Source organism: Mytilus trossulus, chromosome 6, assembly GCF_036588685.1.
Source record: "Mytilus trossulus isolate FHL-02 chromosome 6, PNRI_Mtr1.1.1.hap1, whole genome shotgun sequence".
Taxonomy (NCBI): domain Eukaryota; kingdom Metazoa; phylum Mollusca; class Bivalvia; order Mytilida; family Mytilidae; genus Mytilus; species Mytilus trossulus.
In genome coordinates this window covers 61692617-61715992 of record NC_086378.1, presented here as the reverse complement: position 1 = coordinate 61715992, position 23376 = coordinate 61692617, and the positions used below count along the sequence as shown (strand labels likewise).

The following is a 23376-nucleotide window of genomic DNA, read 5'->3' as shown; positions in this document are numbered from 1 at the left end:
TTACACATAAGCCATAAAAATTAAAATTACGAATAAATGTTCCCCCAAAATCGTCGTCATTTTTATTTTCAAATTCACAATGATTTTTTTTATCTTGGGATGATTGAAATCGATCTCAATTCTTGATCTTTAACGGAGTGATTATACTGCATCAGATATTGAATCTGACAAGGATAAAGTCTCTGCTGCAAAGACTGCAAAAAACTACAAAAGAAGCAGCAACCGCAGTTGCTTGTCAATCGAAACGACAAGCTATATATCAGTGGCCCGAGTGTGACAATACTTAATGTTGAAGGCCGTTCAGTGACCTATAGTGGTATATGTCTGTGTCATTTTGGTCTCTTGTGATGACAGTTGTCTCATTGGCGATTATACCACATCTTCTTTTTTATATTATTCTTCCGTTTCTGGTTTCCATGGCTAGTTAAGAAGAAAAAACATTCTAATCAAGATAAAAGGTAAGTAATAAGTCTCTCCTCAGAGACCAAACAACACAGAAGTAAACTTCAGGAATTCCGAAATCGAACTGCCTAGAACAATGGCCAAAACCAATACCATAATGAACTATATAAATAGATGAAATGGTATATTTTTGTTTCAAAATCTTATGTTTAATGGCGACATTTCCAACGAAATGCTTTTTATTTAACAGGAATTGTCTAGAACAAAAACAACATTTTTGAATTAATAATGAAAATCCTGTTTTCAATTTGATCAGTGAAAAGTATGGTGAAGGATTGTCAAATTTCAATTTCTAAGCTACATGAGAGCACCAGTGGCAAATATTTATCGAATATGGGGTTTATTGCGTTTTTACAAAATCTTTATGAGATCTTATGACGTACATTATAATTTTTTGTACCCTAGTGATTGAGGTTGTATGAAGTATCTAAAACTCAATTAAATTTGTAATATCACATTGTTTTCGTTGACAATTTCCAAATATTACCACGCCTCAACTGAAGAAGTATTTTTGGTGAATTGTATTTCTTGGTGTAACAAATCTAGTTATATACCATTTTATGTATAGTGCAGTTCCAGGTTTAATGACACAAGATGTTCTATATGAAGAAAGCTTCCAGGTTGCATGACTAAATGATCAAAATATCATACAAATTATATGTGTGAGCAAAAACATCGCAGAATGTATAAAGATGAAGCAGGGTCAGATCTAAACAAGACTATAAAATATGATAGTATATGATGATGTCACTCTTTCTGTCAATTAAAATTCAATTCACAACTCATCTGTCAATGATGAATATTTTATGTGCAGTCAGTCTGATGATCCCGCAATGAAACATTTTTCAACATGTTTAAAGTTAGTTCTGATTGTGTTGTTTCACCTATGTCTCAAGTCAGCATACTGTATTTCAGTGGTTGGGTGTGGTTCATGTCTGTCATATCTGATTTTTTGGTAAATTGCTTTGTTAATGTAGACTATTCGTTTTCTCTACTGTAATATACCAACATCTCCTCTTTAAATAGTATTAGTACATGTATTGTTTAAAGTCGCTTTCCCTTTAATATATCAAGATGTGTGGTTACTTGTGTGTTTTTTAATTGACCTGACATTCAGACTAAGCATGTATGTAAATTTCTGCAATTCAGTTGTAGAAATCATCGACATATAAATAAACATGTATATCAAAATTCATAAATATTTATTTCTCCATATACTGAGACAAGCATAACAATATGACAATGAAATTTTAAAATAATAATTATTTTTTTTCACTTTGTCCAGTAGACTTCAACGTTCTTCCAAATCCAATGCATGATTTCTTTCTGGGATAATCCTACAATAAAGAATATATTATCAATGAAAATGTATAGAACCTTTATCATTATAAGATCTCATAATTTAAAAAGAAGATGTGGTATGATTGCCAATGAGACAACTGTTCGCAAAAAACCAAAATGACACAGAAATTAACAACTATAGGTCACAGTACGGCTTTCAACAATGAGCAAAGCCCATACCTCGTATCCCAGCCTCGTATTCAGCTAAAAAAGGCCCCGATAAGACAATGTAAAACAATTCAAACGAGAAAACGAACGGCCTTATTTATGCAAGCTGGGGCCGTAGGACGTCAGAGCTCTCGAATATCAAAAAGTGGATATTTGCCTACCCAAAATAGATGCGCTGCTTCATCGCTTCTGGAGCCGACTGGGGACATTGGAATTTTATAAATAGGGCATCCATCTCTTCATTTTTCATTAATCTCTTCATTTATGTAAGTTCTACCTGCCAACCTTTATTTTTCTATATTTTAAAAGTTTTCATAGTGACCCCTCCATTTCAGCATTTTAAATAATGTGGCTGGGTTAAACATGTTTATAGCAGGATCCCAACCCTCCCCCTGCTTTAATTTTATTAACAGATCCAAATATAAGTCTGAATTTCTTAATCTAACAATATAAATGAACCTTTCATTCGTTATCAGACCTCATGTTGTTTTTTCACCTTGTCACTCGAACTTGTCACGTGTGATTCTTAATTATGAATCGGAAATGTCACGATCACAAAAAAACGGTATTTCGTAAAATTACAAATTTTACATGAGTACAAATGATTATAACCAAGGCTTGTACTTAAATATCAGGGAAACAGATTGTTCATCTGAACTATAAGTGATGATCGAATTTCTCATTGCCCCAGTCCCATACACTGGTAAAAAATGGAGATTACCTTCCGATTTAGTCAGTAAATTCAAGTATATAACTGCATTTTTTTTCTATTTAAAGTGATTATAAGCAAACAATAATGATTATTTCAATGTTATATTCACACTTACCGAAATATAAACCTCTTTAAACATACACATTCGCTAAATAACTATTTTTCTTCAGCAGTCAAAGATGGCGGATTTTTCCATCTTGTCGAACCCATCAAGTCACGTGACTCAGATGTTATCGATGACACAAAAATAATCACGATTTGACTGGTCAGTACAGGAAGTGACCAATCTCTGTGTTATAGTAGTCTCAGGTCTGAACCACACCGGTTGTATATCTATAATACTAAAATTACAAGGTCCAATTTGTCAGACGTCATCACGTAAAAACGACGAATCAAAGAATTCAACTTTATATATAACTAATATAGTACAAAAGTGTAGATTAAAAATTACACCACTTCAGGCCCTTTTGTTTTCCACGTAATTAATATTGCCAATAATAAAGAAGTTCCGGGTCGAGTCCGATACCGATACCAATAGCATATTCACCTGTTACCTATTACCTTATCTGTACGTTCCGCATCTGACAGGCGCACCACCAAACGGTGTATTTAGGATTAATATGCTATATACACGGGTCATAAATTATCACAGGGTTGACACTACTAAATTTTCAAATTGTTACCTATTGTAGTATTTTTATCAGTAAGACTTTATAAGATAACACTACGAATACTAAAAATAAGGCGTATAGATACAGTTTTTAATTTGTTAGCGGGCAGGACGTCATGAAAACAGCGAATCAAAGAATTCAACTTTATTTATAACTAATATAGGACAATGCTGTTGATTAAAAAAATACTCCATCCCAGGACCTTTTATTTTCCAAATAATTAATATTACAAATAATTGATAAGTTCCAGTTAGACGGGTTCAAACAGAAAGATTTGAAAGCAGAGAAAACTCACTGTGATGATTATCTTAAAATCGGCGGCATGACTTTATCAGATGACAATACAAATACAAAAATAAGTCTTGCGCATAGTTATATACTTTAATTCAGTCACGGACCCGCGATATCACGGGTGTGTTCTAGTGTATATATATTCTTCGATATCATTAGAAAATAAGAAGAAACCTATCTTTATTCTGTCTAGTAATGTTACGTCATTGTTCCGGATGTTAGATACCATCGGTGTGGTTTAGGTGTACAGTGTACAAGTAAACAAAACGTGGAAACATTTCAAATATGGATGAAAATTACTGTGATTATACTATGGTTAAAGAGAGTTTATGAGAATAAAATCATTCATTCATGTACATTGAAGCTTACGGAAGCCCATTTAGGACCTCCCAAAAAATAAAATTTGAATTCGAAATTACGATTTTAATTCGTTATCGCAAATTACATAAAATTGTGATAACCAATTTAATTCGTAAAAACGATATAACGATTTTTTTTAAATAAGCTTTCTGTACAGTTTCTAATGTTTGTTTGAATATAGACCAATTTTCACTAATCATCCATACCAAGAAGAATAAACACTGAATAGAAGGAGCGAGTAGGTAAGTATGTACTAATAGCTATAAAATGGTTAACACATTATATTTATATAGCTGAAAATATGCAGCTAAATGGTCAATTATAAGTATTAATATAAAAATGGAATATGTTTGCAGTAAAAATATCAAGCCCGGTTGTAAACATACTTAAAATACGTTAGTGATTCTTTTTTTTTTTCTTCTTTTCTTATAAATAATTAATACATATCATATCAGCGAAAATTTAAAAAACATGCAGTGTGTCTACTCAAATTATAAATAGTTTATTACCTGTAATAAGTTTGACAGAATTATAATATGTCAATTGCTTGCAAGTATGCCTTTTAAATTCTTTAGAGTTAGTCTGCTAATTTGTATAGACTAATCAATATCATGGGGGAAATACTAATGTTCTACATGGAATAGATGTCACGTGCTATATACATTTGTTGACCTTAACAACCACTCCATCATAAATAACTATATACATATTTAAATATACTTCTACCCTGTTTATTTATTCATGCATGAACGTATCCAGTCATTGTGACCAACAAATAAAGATGACTGTTGTATTTCATTATTTTGGAGGTTTACTATTATGAAATGTCTTTACTGCCTAGTATATAAAAGGTAAGGTGTTGATTATTTATGTGTTATATCATTGTTTGCGTAAATACAATGATTCAAAATAAAATCAATATCCAAAATTTAATTAATGTTCACCTTGCGAGTTATACTTTAAATACATGTACAGGACTTAAGGAGAGGCTATTTATCGTTTGGTGTTTGTTTTAATATTTTTCTTGATATATAATATATCTGGAGTCGGTTTCACACCAAAAACTTACCTTTAAGATCTTAGTCTTAGTGTTTGATGTTTTTAAATGTATGCTGTTATTCCCAGTTTATCCATATATCTTTGTTTTGATATTCCGTATCTATTTACTCTAGTATTACATGTCTATAGCTTAGTGTCCCATATATGATCTGTCATCTTGTCCCATATATGATCTGTCATCATGTCCCATATATGATCTGTCATCTCATCTCGGTATTGCAAGTCTATTTACTCTGATCTGGTTGTGTCTATTTTTAATTAATAAAAAAGCTAGGCAAGTGTGAAAACTTGACTTTTTACCACGATCTGCGCGTTACACACAATAAGAGATTACTATTTATTATACCGAATTGTTCTGTCCCTATAATGCATATATTTCCTAATTTACATTTGCTAGAAAATAGCAAAATCAATAAAAAGCAAATGTAAATTAGTATATATATGCATTATAGGGACAAAAGAATTCGGTCTAAATATTTATCGCCTGCATATTCTCTAAGTTTTCTTGAATACACAGCAAACTGTAGTTTCAAAACAAACTGTAGTTTCAAAACAAACTGTAGTTTCAAAACAATATAATAACATTATAACGATGCCAATAATTCTTTCAGGGATGCTCGAGGCCAAAGTATTTGAAAATCAAAAGCTTATTTGAAAGCCAAAATGATATCATCTAAAAAAATGTACAAAAAGTTTAGCCAAAGCCGGATAAGAAATCAGAGCTTTGCATGAGGGAGATGCATTACTTAATGTAAAATAATTTCTAACATTTTGTAACAGCGACATTTAATAATAAAAAAAAACGTATTTTCATGCCAGGACCGAAGTACTGGGTACTGAGCTGGTGATACCATCGGAACTAAAAGTCCACCCGCAGAGGCATCGACCCCGTGCTAGTAATAACATTAACTGTGCCATTTTTTCTGCACCAGATGCATTCATCTTTTCACTCACTTTGATATAGACGAGAAAATTTCACTAAGACGCGCTTAAAATATTTTTACTAGGGGAAAAAGGGGGGTATGTTATTTTTGTATTTTTTATGCATGAGTTTGACAAAGAAAATAATATTTTTGGAGGCCTGACTCGGAGGCAGGGAATGTCCCTTCTTTCCATTGTATGGTTTCTGATTATGATCATCGTTTTCTTTTATATTACAAAAATTATTTAACCAAAAGTATTAAATATGATCTTATTGTAATAATCTCTGTATAACTTAGATGAATTACATTCCATCCTGTTTTTGATAAAAGAAACATCTTGTTAAATGATAAAAGTATTTTTATTGGCAATCTCCCTCATACTTACTATTCAGCCAAACGTAACTGACATATATATATATGACCAGCGGTGTTAATGCGAATACATTCTACATTTTTCATTTATTAGTGTTGAAAAACTGGACAGATACACATCCTTTACAAGGTATGCTTAGATTTTCAAATTATTCGTTTTTCCTACCAATATAAATACTAATGACTTTTCAAAAGCTATTTTATAGATTATCGGAGTTTTTAAATATCAATTATATAATATAATTTTGACTTTATGATTAACACCGGTGTATAAGATCAGAACATGTACATTCTAGGTTTTTATATTGTTCAAATTTTTTTAAAAGGTGTAATGTTATTATTTTCTTTCGAAAGACATAGTATTGAAATTGTTGAAAGGTTTATATCCAATTTTCTTTAACACATATAAAGAAATAGAAAAAACACTATGAATGAATTTGTGTAAAGAATATAAAAATATATATGTTTGGTCGACAAAATTAAATACCAATGACAAAAGAAAACTCTTAAGAAATCGCTGGCATGTGAATTAACTGATTATCATGTCTAGGATTTTTTATTTGCATTAGCAACTAATAACTCTTTTAAAACTACTTACATGAGAAGGTATATGATTTTCTAAAAATTCATTTATTTTTTTTGTTTTGTGGAACGGGAATTACTTTGGCAGTTAGGGTTGTATATACTTAAACAACAACGCCTAGTTGGAATGGAAATGTCATGACCAGGGAGATATAGCTTCTTTCTCTTGTAGTGAAAGAACAATTGCACCAAATGTGTGAGGGGTCTCTATTAAGTCGGCCGAAAGGCAAAATATCTGCGTAATTCAATAATAATCCACGTTCACTGAATGACAGACCAAATTTCTCGCCTTTCATTCCGGTCTACCAATGTTGCAGTCTATCTGTTAGGAAACTTAATTTGTGGACACGAGATATTTGCCACTGCACACTAACCATACAACATAATTCACTACCAATTTTACCTTTACTCGTGAGAAGCCATATAGGTGTGTACTAAGTTATCAACCTTTCATTAAGTAAAACTGAGAAAGGAAATGGGGAATGTGTCAAAGCGACAACAACCTGACCATAGACTAGACAATAGCCGAAGGCCACCAACGGGTCTTCAATGTAACGACATGTTTTACTCCTTAAATGCTGCTGATTTGATTTTTTAATCCACTTTTATTTTCATGAAGATATGTTTTAGTGCGTTGTTTGACATAAAATGTCATGTACAAATACACCATTTATGCTCATTGTTGTGTGTTGATTTTTCTTTCGACATTTGACGATTCCGGGATGTTGATTTTATTAATTATTTTTCTTTGAAATTTGAAATTTATGCATTAAATATCAATCTCTAACATAATATGTAAAATTAATACACATAACAGCACTGCTTCTAATCCTTAGTGGCATTGTATAGTCCTTAGTGCGCTAAGGAGTCCTTAACAGTGTTTAGACGTACCGTAAGTCGCATGTCATTGTGTAACATAGTTGCATATATACCTCTGTTGCACTTCATGATATATTGACTCTCCGGTATCAGACAAAACCAAAATACCAGATTAACATTAACTTTGTCTTGATGATTCAGTAAGCAACTGTCCTTGATTAATATTAATTAAGAAGTCAGGGAAATAATGATGATGTATACTGTAGTATCCAGAATATTGATAACTTTCAATTAACTTATGCTTAAGAACATTAGTACCTCACCACGTGCCTGTATTACAGAACCTCTAGTACAAACATTACCGTTCATGGACAAAATTAAACGATTACCGATCTATCTTGGACGCGCACCGATGTGCATAATAAGATAGACATTTTCCTTAATGCATTATTTTCATGAAGTTCTAATAAAACTTATCATTTATAAACCTGTGTGTTTCTAAAGCATAACGTTACAATGATACTCTATGCTAGTGTAGCTTTATACTAATAAATGACCAAATTCGATTGTACGTATGCTTGTATTGATGCATAAAAAGGGGATAGGGTTCAGCACTGTTGCCTCATATACTATAAGATAATTATAATAAATCGGGGGTGCGAACATGATATAACCATAAATAATAATTTCTTGCATTGATTTTCAGTATCAGTAGCAAATATTTCATACATTTTCAGAACAAGAATAAATTAAGCAAGTCGTAGTTAAGTATGTTCTTCAAAGTCGGTCGATCTTGTAAGAGACTGGGAATTTTAGCTTCCACTGAAAATGAGGATTTTATGGATAGGGATCGAAATGATACGCTAAAATAGGTCAAACCCAGTAACTGAGTGCAATTCACAACCCAAAGCCCTTACTGTCCACCCTTCGGAGTATTGGGGGAACGGGTCGAGTTTTGAACTAGAAGTTTTTACTGTTGTGTTGTTGATTATCAAAGACCACAAAACCTTTATGAAACGATCTTGAATTACTTTTATTTGCATAAACATATTGACAAAATATATTGCTGACATACATGTATCTTATTATCTTGATTTTTTTCAGGAGCCTGACTATGCAGTATTCGGGAACATGACATCAATATCCTATACTGTTTAGGAACATACATTACCATCATGGACGAATTAGAGGACACCTCTGTTGCATTCAAACCGAGGCGCCAAGTAACATCAAATATATCAGCTGGTTCAGCGTCGGAAGATGGAGACTATAAAGCTCTCAATGAAAAGCGAAAGGTAAAACAATAGCCCTTTTATTCTGAATAACAATATAAATGGCATAAACATGATTTGATGATAAAAAAAATCTTGATACACTACAATACAATAACAGAGCAATGAGAGAGACTGACGACACATGGAAAGTTTGCTGCTCTTACACTGATCAATTATTATGCATTTTAAATCATTTGCCTAACATGTCATTAACTGTATTGCCAGTTGTAAGTAAAACAAATATATGGAAAATGAAACTATATTTTGTTGGTGCGTGGAACAGTTTTTCTCTATTAACCTCATCTGGGAACAAATTTGGAAAACAATGATTACTTGAGGAATATGTCACAGGGGCACGACAAAATGACTGAATTCCACCTATAGATTTGAGTAGGCATTCGTATTTTCCGGCAACAAAATGTTAATCATCCATGCAGAGTTATCGTTCCTTGAGATTGCAAACCTTCTTGAGATATCCTTCCGCATGCGTGTGCATATATATGAATGATCTTTTACTTATATGCATAAAACAAAACATTTCAACATTATCAATTCATCCATCTTTTTTTTTTTTAAAGTATTTGATGAGTATGAATTGAAGAAATGATTTTTTTATAACAATCAATAATGAATGTTAGTTTGCACTTGATGATGTCTACGTATTCATCATGTTTATAGATCGGTTAAAACCCCAAAACGAATCATACGTAATGGAAATCTAGGCGATAGCAATACACCGGAATGCCCTCACGGTCATACGCTGTAAATAAAAATCTACACCTTAGTATTGTTGCAAGTTGAAAATGCTGTATCTTTAACATGGAGTCTGGTTTTTATCATCAGTTTCGTTTTTATTTATTTCCAGCTTCTGGCAAGAAATAGACAAAGCTTTGATATTACGATTATTGAAGACTCTGAAACTACAACAAAAAATGCACCTCAAACTCCGATTTTAACTCGAAAATCATCTATTTTAGACACACAATATGAAGATTTCAGGAATAAATTATTTCATTCTGTATCTACCGGAAATGTTGGTGACGTTACACAGTCCTTGACGTCACTTCCTGCTGCCGTGTCTGTAGCAGACGTCTACCTTCTGGAACCTGTCACTGACAAAAATATCCTTCATGTCGCTTTGGAAAATAAACAAAGTGCCATGGCAAAACATATTATTGAAAACTGTACCGTAGATCTACTTAAACAGCGTTACAAAGGTGAAAAGGATTACAAAACCGCCTTGCATTTGATAACTGAGATCAATGAATTTGGGCTCGCTAAACTTTTGCTTGAAAAGCTTCGAACTAAAAACGCTAAAATTGATGCAATTAAAGCTGAAACAACCGTTGAGGTCGTAGGTCAACGTCCAAGAAGTCTTTCCTCTTTTCATTTGGCCGCATTCCTAGGTCTTACCGGTCTCGTTAGATTGTACGTTGAGACAGGAATTGATATCAACTTTAGAAATTCAAAACGAGATACAGCTCTTTTGTGGGCATCGCGATGGGGTCACTTAGAAACCGTAAGCTATTTATTGGATCTAAAAGCTGACTGTATGCTAGAGAATGATAAAAATTCTACTGCTCTACACTGGGCAGTACGATACGAACATATTGATGTTGTACGTTTTCTTTTAACCAAAGGCAAAGCGGATCCAAACAAAGAGAGATTACAAGGTTTGGTTGTGCCAATAGTACTGGCTGCTGCTTTAGGAAATGTTAGGATTGCCGAAGTTTTACTAGAGAATGGTGCAAATCCAAATCACATGATACGTAGCGGAGAAACACCACTCCATGTTGCCGCCAAAGAAGGCAATGCATCAGTTATAGCCGTTTTATTACATCATAAAGCAGACGTGGACCGCCAAGATGACAATGGAAACACTCCACTTATCAATGCTGCGGCAAACGATCATCTTAGATGTATCGATCTGCTTATGAAAGCAGGTGCTGATGCGACAGTAAAAAAACATATGGGATGCGATTCTTGGTATTTTGCATTACAAAGTGAAAATGATGAAGTCTTACAGATAGTGTGTAAACATGCAAGAAACTTCAAAATTCCTCACTTAACAGCCGCAAAATTGGGTAGAGATCACAAAATCAAGGTCTTATATAAATCTGGCTTCAACATTAAAGAGGTGGACGACGACAGTAATTCCCTCGTGCATTATGCTGCTTGTTTCGATCAACATCATGTCATAGCGGGGTTTCATTCATATGTTGACATAAACATGGTCAACAAAAAAGGAAATACTGCACTACATATAGCTTGCTTGAAAGGACATGTCCAGTCCATACAAACGCTAATAGATGTAAAAGCTAAGGCAGATATAGAAAATAAAGATGGTCAAATTGCTTTACACGTGGCTGCAACAAGTCCTAATACAACACCGGAAATTGCTAAATTATTAGTTGAATACACCATAAAATCGCATGCATGGGAATGTCTTAACTCTATTGACAAAAACCGAGATAATGCACTACATCTTGCAGCCGAAAATGCTCAGCCAGACGTTCTTTGGGAATTCAGATTTGTACGTTTCAAGGATGTTGATCACAAAGGTCACACACCATTGCACGATGCCGTAAGAAAAGGTCACCCTGAAGTTCTTGAAACCATGTTGGATATTTTTGAATCGATGCAACGTGATGCGGATATCAATACGCCAAATAGTCGAAAAGAAACGGTTTTACATTTTGTAGCTTCAGAGGGATTTCAGCAAAGCGTAAGTCGAATCATTTTCCTTGGAGGTGATTTAGCTGCACAAGATATTAATGGAAATACTGTTCTTCACCGTTTAGTTCTTGAGTCTACGGGGCCCCGAGTCAATAATCATTGCAACCCGACTGAAATGCTTGACACTATTTTTAACAGTGTTGTCCGGTGGTGGTGTATGCGTAATGGTCGTCAAATACCGAATCAAGCAGACGAAAATTATTTGGAATACAAACGTGATGCTATCTTTCACTTACTTTATGATGTAAAGAACAACAAACGCTTGTGTGTTCTCGGATTGGCTTGTTATCAAGCAGCTCATGAAATTCTTTCAGAGTTGATGCAGATAGACGGTGTCACTTCGTTCCGAGAAGAAAATTCTACCCTGTATGATGTCACATATTTCACACCAAAGACAAGTCTTTCATTGAAAAAACCTTTATTAAGTAAACAGTCACAAGTAACACAATCCCCTGCAACTTTGCCAGGCTCGGTTAGGAAGTTCTCTCTTGGGAATCAAAAGTCCTCGTCTTTTTTACAGAATCTCGTTACTCATCCTAATAAACAAAATGGTGCCAGAGTATTAAATATCCCACCACTAAAGAAAATGGAGGAAATGTTCAAAACAATTTGTATGGTTACATATCTTACAATGATGGGGTTGCACATCGCATACATGAGTGTCTTCAGTTACGCCAGCATTACCGCTCTTGGAATGCTCAGAAATAATAAAGATAATGATACAGATGTACCACATAAGGATCTAATTCTTGTTTATCTTTGGGTACCTCTGGAGCCATTGATTTTTATATTGTACATTGTAATATCTGTTATCAGAACGATTAAACGTGGAGATAGACTGAAGTCGTTGTCATGGAAAGTGATTATTTCATTTCTTATTTTTTCTATTCTGACAATCATATGGGTCTTTCTCATTGGCTATAGAAATACAAACAACGATTATGTGCTTGCTGTCGTCCTATGTTTTGGATGGTTGTCAACCGTTGCATTCACAGGTGGCATCAAAGGCATTCATTATTTCTGGCGCATGCTAAAAAATATGATCGTAAGGGACATCTTTCGGTTCGTGGTATTCTACGCAATAGTTTTGTTTGCGTTTTCATTTGCATTTCATGCAGTCTTCCAAATATCACAGACAATTGTAGATATCTATCCGACACCCGGAGATACATTATTCATGGTATTCAATTTAATGATCGGAATGGCCGAACTGTTTGATGATGATTACAAAACTGGAATGGAATCTGTAGGCAGATCTGCCTTATACAGCAAGGTCCTCTATATGTTTTACATCGTATTATCAACTATCATTCTTTTGAACCTTCTTATAGCCATGATGAATGATTCATACTCAAGTATTTTAGCCCAGGAGAGAGTGATCTGGCGAATAGATGCCGTTGATATAGGAATTAAACTCGAAAAGACGGTCCCTTGGCTTACCAATCCTTTTAATTGGCTCGAAAAAAAGACTGTCGGCGAGGAAACCTCTGGCAATATTAGTGAGCGGTGGTACGTCCGAGTCATAGATGGTGAGATGGAAACAATCGAGAAAAAACACGAAACCTCTATGGCTGAATATATAAAAATTGAACTCGACCAACAAGTTAAAAGCATAGATAAACGTGTTATCGGACTTGAAAAAAATGTAAAAGAAACACACAGAAAATTAGAAGAAACAACATGTAAACTGGATAAGATTATTGACTATTTTTCGCGAAAAAAAGAAAAGAAAGAAAGAAAAAAGAAAAAAAAAGTTGAAAGTTAATATGTTACATTAGCCAGATATTACTTGTTATTTAATTACATATATGGGTTATATTATGATTGAGGATGATGATATTTATCTAAATTAAAAAAAAAATATATGAGATTATCCTAAAATCAGTTTTTTTATTATCAGCGACATTAACAACAAAATATAGAGATATACGTAATAAGATTTCCGGGTTAGATTGCCAATGAAACTGCGACAAGAATCATTAAAGATTTTTAAAGTACAATTGTCAACAATGTGAATAACAATCACCGGAGGGCCTTTAACAATGAGCAAATACTTCAATATAGGTATCTGACTATGGATATGCACATAAAATAATATGATAGGTTAAAACATGAGTTACTGCTAAACCTGCCCATACATGTATCATAAAGATTCCATTGTTAAAATCAGGAAAGGACTCTCATCATCAGGTCAATGCTAAGTACCAAAAAAGTGACAAAATGACAAAAAGACACAAATTAATTACTATCCATTGGTGTAAATCCCAATTTAAATAGCTTTTTCTCGTTTGAATTGTTTTACATTTGTCATTTAGGGCCAGTTTAGATGACTATGCTGTATCATCATGGACTTTGCTCATTGTTGACGGCTGTACATTGACCAATAATTATTTTTGTGTCATTTGGTCTCTTGTGATGATTTGTCTCATCCGCAACCATAAGCATTTCTTCTTATTTAAACAGTCGAACGGAATTTGTGTAATTTTTCATACGCAGCACTTGTAAAAATATAAAGCATATTATCAACAGGAGTAAAGCAAAGGGGTGTTTATAACTTTTTAATTCTGTTTTAAAGGATTTGAAATACAGCTATAGTTGGTGTTGATTAAGACAAAGATCATATTTCTCACTTTATTGTTTAAATTAAACGAGCGAAAATTTAAAAACTTTAAGAAAAATATATAATCATATTACATGTACAAGCTCCGAACTGTGATTTTAAGGCTTCTTTGTGAATGTAACGAACCGGGAATATATTTTAAAGAAAAGCAGTAAATGAGTGATCACACTATTTGTGATAAATACATATTACATATTGAATAACAGTTATGATCTACAGACAGGGACTAATATTCACATTCAATTGGTGCACGTTTAGGCTTAAGAAGCAATTGTTTTTCTCGAATTTGACCTACCGAATTAGAGTAATTATCGGGTGTGTTACTTCATGAGCAGCAAGACGGGTGCCACTTGTGAAGCAGGGGCTGTTCACTGCGTGGAGCACATGCGATCACTTCCGCTTTTTGGTGGGGTTCGTAATTCTCCGTCTCTCATTGTTTTTTTGTTAGGTTAAGTGTGCTGTTGTCTTTTCGTCGGGATTTTTTCTTCTAGGTTTTACCATGGCATTGTTAGTTTGTTTTCGACTTATAAGTTTGAATTGCCTTTTTTGGGGTATATTTTGCCTTTCTTTTCGTTTTGGGAAATGGCAAGTTACGTTTTAACCTACACTTTAAAGTCGACATTTGGAAAATCTTTCCAAATTTAGGTAAATAAAAATATTTATATTTTAAAATACTAGTATATGAATTTACGATGTATTATAATAACTTTCCATAAAATTATCTTGTTTTTTCTACCCATTCCGTTAACTAGACCGTGGCTGTTCCCTTCTCACCATGGATTCGTGAGAGTGGGATTTTGAGAAAAACAATTCTTGAAGGCACTTGCTATTATTTAACACTATTACAAACAGCTGTGTTAAGGTATTATAGGTAAATCCAATTTAATTTCTCAAAGATTTCCCAATTTTTTAATCCAATCCCCGTTTTGGTTATTATTTTGTCCAATTGTGCTGCACCCGGGACAGACAGATTTTTTTCGGTTCTGGTGAAATATTCATTCACGTTCACCTTTTGTGAGCCAGAATATTCATCATCTCCTGTTTTCCCCCCGAATACAAAGTGATCGTCTCTTAATATCACGTGTAATACTTTCTGCTGGTTCATCAGAAATGCATGTACATGTATACTCAAATTTGTACTAGCGGAAATTAAATTAAGTTTTGTTGAAAATTGTGTTCATTTTAAAAGTATTAACAAAGCGATAGATTGTTTTTTTTTATCATTTTCAGCTAATAATTATAGAAAAAAACAGAAAAAACTGTTAGAAAGTAAAGCTCAAAAATGTAACCTCTACTTCTTTTCAAATATTTTCGCCGAGAAAAGGCCCATATATTCCGTTTTCTGTCAATCATTTCACAGATTCGGATCCAGGATTTTGAAAAGGGGAGGGTCAAGATAAACACGATAGGAGTAAAATAAGTATATGCAATAGTCATGTACTAGTATGTAGGGTTTTAATATTTGTAATGCTAATACATTGAATATATATATTTTTTTTTATAAATAATTGAGAACTTTTGTGACATATTTACATAGAGTATTTAAAAGATCTCCTTTACTATACAATACTGAAGCTGGTTCGGAATTTAATTTAAGGAGGTGGGACATTTGAATTCATCCCACCTTGTCTCGGATTGTTTGGTGATTACAATTGCGCTAATTTTTACAAAATCCAACCTGTCATTAGCGCCTAAAAATAATAAACAGATGTGCCATGAGCGCATTATACGCCCTTCGTCTTATGAGTGAAGTTTTATGCAATAATCATAAAAAGTTTCTGAGATACGGCGTGACATGTGAAAACCCCCTTTTTTACATGAAAACTCAAATTTTGAATCATCACCAAAATATATACAGATCTTTAGATTAATATTAATAAGAAATTTGTAAAGTTTTAAGCAATAATCATTAATGGTTTTTGAGATACAGCGCGACATGTGAAAAAACACCACCCTGTTTTTGTTATAAAGGCCCACAACTCAAAAAGTTAAAATCTCATTTTCACCAAAAAGTATACAGATCGTTTGATAAAAACAACCGTATCTTAAGTTTCATGAAATGTGGGTATGTGGTTCTCAAGTTATGGTGCGACATGTGGAGTCCAGACAGACTGCGGACAGACACTGGAAATTTGTATAATTGTTTACCATAATACGTCCTATTCTTTTTTTTTACCCCCCCCCCCTTTCCCCCTTTTTCCCAGGGAGATTAAGTGAGTTCATTCATTTCGAATATAAAACTAAAACTAAGTCATTTAAGTTTAGAATTATATATAGCGTTTACATGTTAAATTTTGTTTGGTGGTCCAGTTGTCACGATGGGCATTGTCAAATTCTAAGACAAACATATGCCATTTTCTCATTGAATTGCATCATAGTTTTCATGTCTGGTCGTGTATAGCTTGTGCTGTTCGGTGTGAGCCAGGGCTTTATGTTGAAGGCCTTACTTTAACCTATAATGGTTTACTTTTTACAAATTGTGTCTTGGTTGGAGAGTTGTCTCATGCCATATTTTCTTAATTCTATTTTCTCATTGTTGAATGTCGTACGGTTGACTCTGATTGCTTACATCCCATTTACTTTAGTGAATAGTCACATTAGCAAGCTTACCAACTCTCCTTATCTTTATATAATGGAAATACGTCTGCATTTGTTTTAAGACCACTTATAGGTTATCTAATTAGTACATCGTGCTTGCTTTTTAGGTTAATCCGTTAATTTGTTACAGAACTGAATTGCAACATTGTTATGAAAGTCGTATTTTTCAGAACTAATCAATGTATAGCACTTTCATCATGTTTATGACTTATTTCGGATTAGTTTGTTTTATTATACATTAACATGTTTTAAAGGTATTATTAAAAGTTGCATATGAATAAACTGCTATAAGAGAGCTACCATTTGATTTTTATGAGAGGGGGTACTAGGATGAAATGTTTTCCTACATAGTTGTAATCTCTGTCCTACCTTTCTATTTGTTCAATCTATTCCGCTGTGTTTTTTAATTTTATCCGGACTTTTTTTTTTACAAAAATTGTCATTCTGCATTATTTGTCTTTGCAGAGTTGCTAATCATGCCTATTTTTTTTTTTATTTCATCCTAGCAAATGAAATGCTAATTGGCACAAATGCGAAGAACCAGTGATACATGTAATTGCAGTTGTCAATCATTTAAAGATATATAAATCTGTCCTACTTTGGTTTGAACGGCGGTGCCTTAGGCAAGACCAGTTTCAATCCTTAAAAAAATACGATAACAATCCTATCCATAGTGAATGCTTCATTAGAACAGAAAGGACCTCGGATAGTTTATTTTCAGTAAATACCAAAATTATTATATTTTAGCATTGCATATAAAGAAGCTGAAAAATAACAAAGCTCCAGGTACAGATAAAATTTTAAATGAATATTTGAAATATTCAACTCCATTGTTAATTTCTATATATTGTGAGCTTTTTAATTTAGTGTTAGATACTGGTATTATTCCAGAAAGCTGGACCAGTGGAATTATAAAACCTGTTTTTAAAAACAAGGGTAACCCGTCTGACCCTGATAATTTCAGGGCAATCACACTTATCAGTTGCCTAGGGAAGTTATTTACGTCTGTTATAAATTCTAGATTAAATATTTTTGCTAACGAGTTGAGTCTCATCTCCGAAAACCAAGCTGGTTTCAGGAAAGGATATTCAACAGTTGACAACATTTTTGTATTGCATACTCTAATTGAGTTATATTTTTCGTTTGGCAAGAAGCTTTATTGTACTTTCGTCGACTTTCGGAAGGCGTTCGACACTGTCTGGCAATCGGGGCTATGGACAAAATTACAAAATTGTGAGATTAAAGGTAAATGTTTTAAGGTTATCTTTAACATGTACCATGATATTAAATCTTGCGTTCAGTATAATGGTGACCAGTCTGAATTTTTCCCTTGTCTTACTGGTGTAAGGCAGGGGAAAAATTTATCACCGTTTCTTTTTTCTATATTTCTTAATGATCTAGAAAGTTATTTCATCCAGTTAGACGGTGAACCTCTTAATATTATTAAAGAGAAGCTCGAAAGTGAATTGCACATTTTTTATAAATTATTTGTTATTTTATATGCAGATGACACTGTCATTCTGTCTGAAAGTATGGAAGGTATGCAAAGAGCTCTAGACATTTTTCAATCATATTGTGATATATGGAAACTACAGGTTAATGTTAATAAAACTAAAGTTATGATTTTTGGAAAAGAAAAACGAGACAGAATTTTATTTTTACTTTGCAAGATTGTAACCTTGAAATTGTTGATACATATTCATACCTAGGTGTTATTTTCAAATATAATGGAACGTTTATTAACACAAGGAAAAAACTTGTTGAGCAAGCACAAAAAGCGTTATATTGCATTTACAAACTATTTCGTAATGAATCAATACCTATAGATATACAATTAAAAATGTTTGATTCTATGATTGAACCAAATTTATTGTACGGTTCAGAAGTGTGGGGTTTTGAAAACCTTAAAATTATTGAACAAATTCACTTGAAATTCTGTAAGAGAATTTTGAAAGTTCGAAATTTAACTGCATCATTTATGGTTTATGGGGAACTTGGGAGGTATCCACTCGAAATTCGGGTAAAATTGAGGATGATTTCTTTTTGGAGTAAATTAGTATCAAATGAAAATAAACTAAGCAGTACCTTAAACAAGTTAATGCTATGTTTAAAAAGCAACCATGGTGTGAATTTCAAGTGGATAAACCACATAGAATCTATATTTAATGAGCTAGGCATGAGCTTTATTTTTGTAACCCAGTTTGCTGTATACGAAAAGGCTTTAGTAAAACAAATTTTGTGTGACCAGTTCATACAAAAATGGTAGTGATTTAAACACCACATCACGTGGACAATTTTATTCACTGTTCAAAACGAGTTTTGAAATAGAAAGATACCTTATTAATTTACCAGAGTCATCTAGAATTTGGATTTCAAAATTAAGAACTGCAAACTTACGATTGCCTATAGAAACTGGTAGATGGTACAATATATCAAAATCAGAAAGAAAATGTAATTTATGCAAAGAGAATATTGGTGATAAGTCATGTATTATTTATTTATAAAAATGCAGAGATAGTAGATTTGAGAAACAGATATTTACCACAGTATTATAGAAATAATCCAAACATTGTAAAAATGGAAGGTCTCTTGTCACTTTGCAATATTGAATTATATAAGAAATTGTCAATGTTTATCAGAAAACTGTCTTCTCTTCTTTAAATTTTGTTTGTATTAATTTGTTAATCACTTGTTCATTTCTGTCATACTTAATGTATATATGTTATCAATAATGACCTCTTGTAACACATTGTAAATGTGTCTGAGTGTTTTCCTAATAAATCTTGAAAAATCTTGAAATCTATGAATAAAAGGCTTCAGCATACTTCATGATACAGTGATCCCACAACAAATAAGAAGAGTGAACACGCTGAAATGTCTCCTTCTTTACTAATCAATATTATGTTGATAGTCCTTAATATAAAGCTTTATTGCAACTGTCACATAAACTTATCATTGACCAAGAAAACTAACCGTCATTGACCAATGAACAATGAAAATTAAAAGTCAAAAGTCAAATGAACCATGCCAGGCAGACATGTACAGCTAACAAATCTTCCAGACATTAAATATAGTTGACCTATTGCATACAGTATTAGAAAAAAAGACAAACTCAAAAACTTTAACAACTGAACCATTAAAATGTTGTCAAGGTCAGATTACACCTGCCAGCTAGACATGTACACCTTACAATCATTCCATAAACCAAATATAATGTAGTAGACCTATTGCATACAGTATAAGAAAAACTAACCAAAACACAAAAACTCAACACTAACCACTGAACCATGAAAATGAGATCGAGGTCAGATAACACCTGCCAGTTGGACATGTACACCTTAGTCTTTCCATACAGCGAATAAACTAGACTTATAATTGCTTATAGTATCTGAGATATGGACTTGGCCACAAAAACTTAACCTCGTTCACTGATCCATGAAATGAGGCGGAGGTCAATTCAAAATTGAAAGCATAAGAACCTTGCAAGGTACACATTTACAGTTTTACCAAATATAGTTATCCTATTACTTATAGTAAAAAGAATTTAACATTACAAAAATCTAACTTTTTTTAAGTAGTCACTGAACCATGAAAATGAGGTCAAGGACATTGCACATGTGACTTACTGAAACTTCATAACATGACGCATCTATATACAAAGTATGGAGAATCCAGGTCTTTCATCTCCTGTAATATAAAGCTTTTAAGAACTTAGCTAAAGCTGCCACCAGCTGGATCACTATCCCTGTAGAGATTTCTGTGAAAAAAGTTGCAGGCTTGACAAAAAAACATGCACCAATAAAGACGCATGAAAATAAGGTCAAGGTCTAATGAAACCTACCAGACACCGAATAACGATTCTCTATTGCTATCTAGGTATCTAATTGCTCCGTGTTGAAGGCTGTACATTGACCTATAATGGTTTACTTTTATAAATTGCTATTTAGATGGAGAGTTGCCTCCTTGGCACTCACATCACATCTTCCTACATCTATCTATGAAATAAACCAAAATTACAAAAATTATTATTTTCCAATATACAATGAAATAAAGGTAAAAAAAAGGTAAGGGTCAGAAAAAACCTGCCAGTCAGACACAACCACTTATTAAAATCATTCCATTCAGTACAACAAATATAGTAGCACAATCAGTTACAGAATCCAGTGGCAGATTCAGAACTTTTCCAAGGGGGGCCCTCTGACTGACCTAAGAGGGGGCCCGCTCCAGTCATGCTTCAATGATTCCCTATATAATCAACCAAATTTTTTCCACAAAAGGGGGGGCCCGGGCCTCCCCCTGGATCTGCCTATGGAATCTGAGATAAGTACTTGACCACGAAAAATAAACCTTATTCACTGATCAATGAAATGAGGTTATCTTATCACTCACTTTTTTCCTCAAGCAGTAATGAATCATGAAAATAGGTCAATGACAGACAAAAACTTTGTAAGAAAAGTTTTTTTTTGTTTTACTACACTTTCAACACTATTGCCCTATTTTGTGCATGTCCAGTTTTAATGATGAAGGAAGCCCTAGTAGCTTGAGTAACCTTTGGAAGATAAACTGACAATCCTAGTCAATTAAGATAAACAACTAAGGATGTTGCAGATTTATAATCCCTGCGTCTCACATCATTGCAGGCGAGACATAAACATCTACATTGGTCTCAAACCAAAAAATCACAAAGAATTTTAGTTTTTTTATTTGTTAAATTGATATAAACTCCAAACTTATTTAATATTTGTAGACTTTAAAATGTGATCTTTAAAATTAAAAAAAAATACAATATTTTCAGGGGTTAAAAAATCCACTAGCCCGACGCCCGGGACTAGACATTTACGTCTCGGGCAACCAAAACTTATAACCCAGTATGCCCGACGGACTAGTAACAAAAAAATCTTGGCATGTCTAAAATAGAAAGTGGAAAATCCCTTCATCACTTTTCTGTCTTAGCCAATCAGATTCAATTACGACATCTGGGATTCCAAGAATTTGAACTGGTTTGTACAGGTTCTCACCTCATGCACAGTAACATGTTTTAAAAATAGAACAAATAACTCCGGGTGGCCCGGTATCATGTATTGATCGCAGTTATTGTACTTTCAATATCGATTTCTCGTTATATGTTATAACGGGGATATTTTTCATTGGTTCTGTCGAGTTTTTCAATTAACGGTACCGGGGGGGTATAATGTATTGATAGGTATTGATCCGTCTAGACTCTTGTCGGACAACTGTTTAAGCAGGGAGCACGAAACTATGTCAATGCAACAAAATATATCAACATATTTTACTACGGCAGGCGCAGAAACTTCATCAACTTCAAGTTCAACACGAAAATCGGCAAATGAAGGGGATTCTTATGAGGCTGATACATCTAAAAAAAAAATAGAAAGTACGATCGGGACAAGCGAAAAAGAACGTTCATAGCGACATGGAATGAAAGATTCCCGTGGGCAAGGTCGGTTGTTGAGGATGAAAAGCCTGAGACTATGTATTTTATTTTATTAAATTATAGTGTACAAATGCCTTCAAAACATGACACACATTCCCAGCGTCTTATGCAGCAAACCCTGAGTGATTTGTAAGTGATACTTGGGCTAGCAGGTTGGTTTTGATGGGCTAGCAGTTCTTGAAACAGGGCTAGTATAATCCTCCTGCCAAAAAGTCCTGGGCTAGTTAGCTGTGACAAAAAATTTTAACCCCTGATTTTCAAAGCTCACAATTCAACACTCTTGATACAGTTCTAATTTTTTACACTTCTAATTATTATTTTCAAAAAAAATATATTTTAAGATATATACTTTCATCATGATTTGATAAGTAACAAGGAATTTTTTCTTTGTATGAGTTAGACTCAAAAGGTAAAAGTAGTTATTAAACCTTGTGAGATTAAAATATTTAATACTTTCAACAATTTTAAACACATTACCAAGCTGTGGAAAACATTTTTGGTTCCATATTTTTTTCACTTGGTAAAAAGTATGTCATTGAAATACAATCTTTACCAAATATTTTGGGGTATTTTTTATTTCCTTAATAATGTTTTTTTCATAAACCTATCAATATCATAAACAAAATTAGTAAGAGATATCTTTAAGCATTAGTAATTTGGAAAAAATTCAAATATATAACAAAATTTAAATGAAACAACAATGATCATCACACACGGATTGGTATAACAATCAATCCTGGAATAAAAATGTAAGTGATTGATTGTATGCTAATATTTAACACCACTTTCATGTATTTCATACGGATATTTAACTGTTTACTATTTAATACACATTTTTGCATGTATCACATATGGCATTTCCTTTCTTGTATATCTTTTAAAATACATATCCCCTTTCTATGGTTTAGATACAATGAACCAACAGGAAATAAG

At 33.2% G+C, this 23376-nt stretch overlaps 2 protein-coding genes and 1 long non-coding RNA gene across 5 annotated transcripts in view; 1 reads left to right on the top strand and 2 right to left on the bottom strand.

The window, feature by feature from the left end:
- Window positions 1-5358, bottom strand: part of LOC134721650 (uncharacterized) — a 40095-nt gene extending 34737 nt beyond the window's left edge. Inside the window, exon 1 of the transcript XR_010107893.1 lies at window positions 5075-5358. The gene's annotated coding sequence lies outside the window, so the exon portion shown is untranslated. The remainder of the gene's footprint in view (window positions 1-5074) is intronic.
- Window positions 1648-2988, bottom strand: LOC134723619 (uncharacterized). The gene is made up of 2 exons (XR_010108134.1): window positions 2799-2988; window positions 1648-1799 (listed from the first exon to the last, which is right to left on the bottom strand). It is a non-coding gene; the product is annotated as an uncharacterized LOC134723619 (long non-coding RNA).
- On the top strand, window positions 4152-13622 carry LOC134721649 (uncharacterized). Of its 3 annotated transcripts, none has more exons than XM_063584788.1 (3): window positions 4152-4247; window positions 8865-9055; window positions 9900-13622. In XM_063584788.1, exons 2-3 carry the CDS (start codon window positions 8936-8938, stop codon window positions 13533-13535), a joined length of 3756 nt encoding a protein of 1251 aa, XP_063440858.1. In that variant the 5' UTR covers window positions 4152-4247; window positions 8865-8935; the 3' UTR covers window positions 13536-13622. The 3 variants fall into 3 exon arrangements, with proteins under 3 accessions (XP_063440858.1, XP_063440856.1, XP_063440857.1); XM_063584786.1 differs by lacking the exon at window positions 4152-4247 and adding an exon at window positions 4681-4856 and having other exon boundaries at window positions 9900-13621; XM_063584787.1 differs by lacking the exon at window positions 4152-4247 and adding an exon at window positions 6370-6489.
- The last annotated feature ends 9754 nt before the right edge of the window (window positions 13623-23376 follow it).